Consider the following 5,525-nt stretch of genomic DNA (forward strand, 5'->3'; position numbering starts at 1 on the left):
AGCAGCAGCAGCAGCAGCAGCAGCAGCAGCAGCAGCAGCAGCAGCAGCAGCAGCAGCAATAGTAGCGGCATAAACAGCAGCTACGTTGCTGGCATGGTTGACCTGGAGCGGGTCGCCCGCAGATGCACCACCCAAACCCAGGGCATCGCCGCAGTCGCGGCCGGCGCCCACCTGACGCGCGCCAGCTCCTGCTGCGCCGCCTCCAGCTGCTGCTGCGCGTCCAGCCCGCTCCCGCGCGCTGCGTCCAGCTGGGCCGCCAGCTCAGCTTCGCGCCGCCTGCACACACACGCCATGGGCAAGCGCGGCGTGAAGTGCGAGCCTCTGGGCCGCAATGCTCGCTGCAAAACGCAGCCGTCTCCGCCCCGCGCATGCAGCAGCCGTGACAGGCAACCCCAGATGCTGCAGCGCTGAGCATGACTTATCAAGCAGGCACGTCCCTCCGCTTGGCTGCCGGCGTTGCCCTCTAACCGCCCAGGATGGGGACAGAGACCCCCTAAGGAGCCCGAGTGCTCCCTCCATAAACGCTGTTTGTTTGCTGCAGGCAAAGCATAATGTATTGCTGTGAAATCCACGTGCACATCCTGATCCTGGCCGGCAACCCCACCTTGAGTCCTCCTGCTGCCTGAGCAGCTCCCCCGCCTCCTGCTCCTGCCGCCTCAGCCGCTCCCTCAGCTGCCGCGACTCCTCGTCCCGCCGCTCCTGCTGCTGCCGCCTCTGCTCCGCCGCGGCGGCCTCCTCCCGCTGCTGCTGCTGCTGCTGCCGAGCCACGCCGGCAGAGGTCGGGTCCGAGTCGCGGCTGTGGCCGTCGTGGCTGTTGCCAGCTGGCAGGAAGAAGCGATTGATGGGGGCCTGCCCCTTTATGGGCTGCTTGGAAGCGGAGCGCGGTGTCCGGCTGGGGGCCAGGGCACCCTGCTGCTGACGGGGGCCTGCGTTGCGGCGCAGGGGTAGGGGTGGGGCGGGGCCGCAGCTGAGGCGCGCGATTGGCCGTCCCTGCAATACCATGAGTGTGAGCCCCACAGCCGCTCGTCGTGCTCATGACCCATCACGCTCACGCCTGCCGGGCCTCGGCCGAAGGCTCTCACCCTGGTGGAAGGGCGAGGGCGGGTTGCTGTTGCCGTCAATGATAATGATGGGCTCCCGCTGAGGCGCCCTCGAGGGGGCTCCGGCACCAGGCTCTGCCTCGAGCGGCGGGACGAGCTGCTGCAGGGGCTGCCGCTGCTGCTGCTGCTGCTGCTGCTGCTGCTGCTGCTGCTGCTGCTGCTGCTGCTGAATAGCGGCCTGCTGGCTTCTGTCAGCCGTGGCGGAGGCTGCAGCAAAGGCAGCAGCACCTGCAGCGCCGCCGCCGCCTCTGGCGGCGCCGCCGCCCTGGTCCAGCCGGCTGGGTGCTGCCGTGCCGAAGCCGTTGCTGCCGCCGTCCAGCTGCCGGTGCAGCGGCTTGGAGGTCTTGCGCCTCTTGCTCGGCTGCTGCGCGGCCGCAGTCGGCGCGTCACGCGGCTGCGCCGCATCGCTTGCCGCCGCTGGCGACATGGGGGCGAGCGCCTTGGTACCCGTGGCTGCACCTGCTTGCCCCCCACCGCTCGCCGGACGGCGCTGGTTGCTGCCGACGGCGCTGCTAGGCGCTGCAGTCTGAGGCGGCGGTGTGGCACGGCTTGTGCGACCACTCATCCTGGGGTCGTGGTCGCTGCCGTTGGAGGCGCCCGATGTGGCGTTAGGGCCGGCAGGTGGGGGCACGGCCGCCTGGCCGCTCCCGGGTCTGCCCGTCAGGCGGGCCTCGAGCAGGGCTAGCTTCACGTCGCTGCTATTAGCACCTACGAGGTCCTGTAGCGCCTGCTGGGGCGGTGCCAAAAGCCCGCCCGTGAGCATGAGGTCCAGCGCAGCACGCTCGTGCTTCGATCAGGGGGTTGGCGAGCACCGCGAGCCTATGTATACATTCAAACCATTCCCCAAGAGGTCTCGGAGGAAGGGATCATTGAATTGAGGAGTGCGATCATTCGCGCCACGCTCAAATTTTTTGATCTCTGGTGCAATTGCGGTGTCATGCGATTGGTCAATATAAAAAGCTTGTATCCGCGGTAGTCGAAACAATACTACATCCATCCAATCAGCAATTCAACGATCTGCAGTAACACACCCCACCAGCTGCCCGTCGATGCAGCCAATGCGAGGAATAGCATGCGTGCATGGTAGCACAACTCTCAGATCGCCAAGTTTTGGTATGCAACCAGCCAGCATGGCAACTCTGCAGCAGCATCTCCACCAGCACCGGTCGCGGCCGCCACTGCAGCAGCGCCACGTCGCCGTGTCCGCATACCTCTGCGCGGCCCCTTCTTCGTGCACCGCGGCGACAGTGGCCCCTTTTCCGCAGCGATGGCGGCGGCAGTTCGCAGGCCGCACACGCACAGCGCCGCGCCGCGCCCATGCGGTTGCATGCCGCGCCGAGCGGAAGGAGTACTACGACTTCAAGGACATGCCGCCGCTGCCCGTCAGCGTCAAGCGCATATATGTGCCGTCCCTAGATTACGTCATCGTCGACAAGGCCAGCGAGGAGCGGCGGCTGGCGTCGCTGGCGATCTTTTACGACATTTTCAGTGACGAGCAGTACGGGAAGCGGCTGACGCGCAAGAGCGCGATCACGGCGCTGTGCATGTACGACAGGGATGACGTGTTGGCAGCAGAGGTGGGTTATGTCCTTAGAGCGGGCGCCTTGCAGAGGAGCCATGGGGCTTGCGTCAGTAGAGTGGGCACTGTGCAGTGCGCCGGCACAGGAGAGTGGTCTGCAGAGGTCTGGAAGCAACCGCATTCTGTGGCTGCCTGTGGCTGCCGGCTGCAGCTACTCACGCGTCCCATCACCTGCCGGCGCCGGCAATGGTGGCAACGAGCGTGGTGTGACAGCGGCCGCGGTGTCGTGATAGCGGGTCGAAGTGGTGGGCCTGCTCGCTGCATGTGACTGCTTGTGCGCCACTAATCGTCCGACGGCCACGCCTGTGCCCATCGCGTCGCAGCGCTCGCCGGAGACGTTTCCAAACATTGACCTGCTGCAGGTGGGGTCGTATTGCGCAGAAGGTTGCGATGTTAGCCGCGTGCGCAGCTCTTGGGTAGGGGGGCACACCTAGACAAACCGGGCTGATTTGCATGATACAGACCCTCACCCCCTCATCACCCCTCCGCCCCCTGGTGCCCGCCACCTCAGCTCACCAGCCCTTCCCCCAACTGACGTCCCCCAGCGCTCACACCCCCACCTGATCCACCTCAGCGCGTGTACAAGGACGGCCTTGAGTTGGACTTTGTGGTTGAGGAGCTGGGAGTTTTGTAACTGCTGTTGCGGATGGATAGCAGCCAACTACAGTGTACGCATGTAGGACCGTTGCCATTGGGGGAGGCAGGGGGCAACAGGCAGAGGTTATGCGCCTGGAGATTACTTTCATAGCAGCAATACAGCCCCTACAATCAATCCTGTCGCACACTGTGTCCAGCATTGCAACTGTCCACGCCTGGCTTGCGCCTGCATGGCAGCTGAAACGATTGCCAAGAGGCCACGTGCGACGTGCACCTCCTCCCGAGCCGCACGCGCTCGCCACGGCGCCGTGCAGGGCTGTGTACTGCCACGTGTTAGTTGTACATGATTTACCGCGTGGCATCTACTCCTGCCAAGGAAAATGCTAGCCTCAGCAGCAGCGCTAGATGCAACCAACTGCAATCCCAGGGAATGGGTTGCAGTGCCTTGAAAGAGAGCACACACGACTGCTCTTAATCAATGTCGCGGTTTCGCTGGGTGGCAACAAGTATGATCTGCACTCACAGAGTCTAACCTGTAGGCCTGTTCCACTCTGGGAAAAGTAAATCGCTGCAGTGGTCAAATCATGCAGGTCAGTGGCAGTGATGTGGACTGGCAGCCCATTTTGGGCAGCTGCAAGGCAGCTGCCGGCGGACTCACTTCACTGTCGGAGCCGTGCTGACCGTATAATTTTGTGACTTGTATGCTGCCCAACACCTTGTCGGCTGATGATCTGGCAACTAACGGGTGACCGGGTGTGGCCCGATTGTTGAAGCTCTTTTGCGGAGCTTGCAGCAAAAGTTCACGCCGGGTCCAAACCAGTTTTTCTTGTCAGTCGCCCCGTTACCCCTCCCCTGTGCGACCTTCGCGCTGGTCTGTCCCCACGCTCTGGCAGCAGTCTGCAGCAGCGATGGGGGCTTCTAATTGGAGGAGAGACGCCCGCACTGTGTTGGCGCAGCAGGACTGGGCCCTGCTCATCGTGAGCAGCTTGATGGCTGCAAAGCGCCGCGCTCGCCCCCTGCATATCCATCATGCAATGCGCGCCAACACTTCGTGCATGCAGCAAGCCGCCGCCGAGCAATGTTTTGCGCCCCGCGCAAAGCTGTGGGTGCCACCCCAAAGCGACAACTTCCCACCAATCGCCCTGCCCCGTGCAGCTGATCTTCGTCTGCGCAGTGGGCATCGGCATTTGTGAGTTCAAGGCCCCGGTGCAGCGGCCCGTGTTCCTGTATGATGCGGTGAGCCCTACGTGAACAAGGCGCTGGGTTGCGCACAGCAGGCATCCCGCGCACGAGCCTACCAGAATGCGGCAAGCGTGCCTCGGGCAACCACAGCAGCCGCGTTGCGTCAGCTCGCACCGCATCATGCAGATTGATGCCCCGGCCAGGCCTGCCTCTGAGCTGAACCTGCAGGCCACCGCGTCGCCCCTGTGTCTCCAGTCCCTGGGCCTGTGCCCAGCCGTGTGCACGCATTCCTAGTGTGTGCTGGCACCGCGGCACGCCGTGCATCCCCCCCGCGGCTGACGGCCAGCACCCCGTTGTGGCACCCCCCGCCTTTGCACTCCACAGACCATCTCTTACGCGAACAAGCCCAGTGAGCCTCGTTGGCTGCCCCAGGCCGCCACAGCGGGTGTCTGCAGCCCGCCCCGAAACACGGCTGCTTACAGCGACCCCAACTGCATGCATCGCGTCATGCAACGTCTCATGCCCGGTTGCGCCGCCTGCCGCCAGCCATGGCTCGAGACCCGCACGCCCTGCTGCTGCACGCGAAACTATGCGAGACCTACCGCCCGCACCGTCGCGTTTTCCATCACCTTACGCAGACACCATCGAAGACTATTGGGCCCCCCTCATCCCGGCGATCGTGTTTGTTTTCAGGTGCGAGGATGGCGCGGGACCAGGGGCCCCGCCGCCCTTGCCGGACCCGTGACGGCCCACCAGACGGGCCCCGTCTGCGCCTGCCTCGAAACGCCGCCGCGCATCGTGACGGCCCCCCCGCGCTGAAGCGACCTCGCTTCTCGATCCCCGGCAGCACGACACCCCAAAAACGCCTCCCTCACCGACCCGACCACTGTCATTGCGTCCTGTCCCACCACGCCCCACCCCCAAAACGCAGCCTGGCCCTCGTCGAGTGCTACCTCTTCCGGAAGAGCAAGGTGGCCACCGCGGCCGCGTTTTTGCGCTTCTTCATGGCCGGCTGGGCGGCGCTCATGGTGGTGGGCTTCCTCACAGAGGTGCGCCCCCCCCCCCCC

General features: G+C 64.7%; 3 protein-coding genes across 3 annotated transcripts in view; 2 read left to right on the forward strand and 1 right to left on the reverse strand.

Annotated features, from left to right (window-relative positions):
- The window catches only part of MNEG_2552 (non-specific serine/threonine protein kinase), a gene marked incomplete at both ends in the record, with an annotated part of 3,576 nt that extends 1,713 nt beyond the window's left edge, over positions 1 to 1,863 (reverse strand). The window contains 3 exons of the mRNA XM_014048966.1: positions 172 to 276; positions 605 to 926; positions 1,083 to 1,863. Of these exons, the coding sequence (XP_013904420.1) occupies positions 172 to 276; positions 605 to 926; positions 1,083 to 1,863 (1,208 nt within the window). The remainder of the gene's footprint in view (positions 1 to 171; positions 277 to 604; positions 927 to 1,082) is intronic.
- A 604-nt stretch (positions 1,864 to 2,467) lies between these two features.
- MNEG_2553 (hypothetical protein) lies at positions 2,468 to 3,313 on the forward strand (the record flags this gene model as incomplete). The annotated part of the gene is made up of 3 exons (XM_014048967.1): positions 2,468 to 2,677; positions 3,003 to 3,041; positions 3,254 to 3,313. 3 exons carry the CDS (start codon positions 2,468 to 2,470, stop codon positions 3,311 to 3,313), a joined length of 309 nt encoding a protein of 102 aa, XP_013904421.1.
- Positions 3,314 to 4,184: 871 nt separating this feature from the next.
- Positions 4,185 to 5,525, forward strand: part of MNEG_2554 (hypothetical protein) — a gene marked incomplete at both ends in the record, with an annotated part of 5,392 nt that continues 4,051 nt past the window's right edge. Inside the window, 5 exons of the mRNA XM_014048968.1 lie at positions 4,185 to 4,253; positions 4,432 to 4,512; positions 4,843 to 4,867; positions 5,097 to 5,151; positions 5,390 to 5,507. Coding sequence (XP_013904422.1) covers positions 4,185 to 4,253; positions 4,432 to 4,512; positions 4,843 to 4,867; positions 5,097 to 5,151; positions 5,390 to 5,507 — 348 coding nt within the window. The remainder of the gene's footprint in view (positions 4,254 to 4,431; positions 4,513 to 4,842; positions 4,868 to 5,096; positions 5,152 to 5,389; positions 5,508 to 5,525) is intronic.

This window comes from Monoraphidium neglectum (assembly GCF_000611645.1).
Source record: "Monoraphidium neglectum strain SAG 48.87 unplaced genomic scaffold scaffold00292, whole genome shotgun sequence".
Lineage (NCBI taxonomy): Eukaryota > Viridiplantae > Chlorophyta > Chlorophyceae > Sphaeropleales > Selenastraceae > Monoraphidium > Monoraphidium neglectum.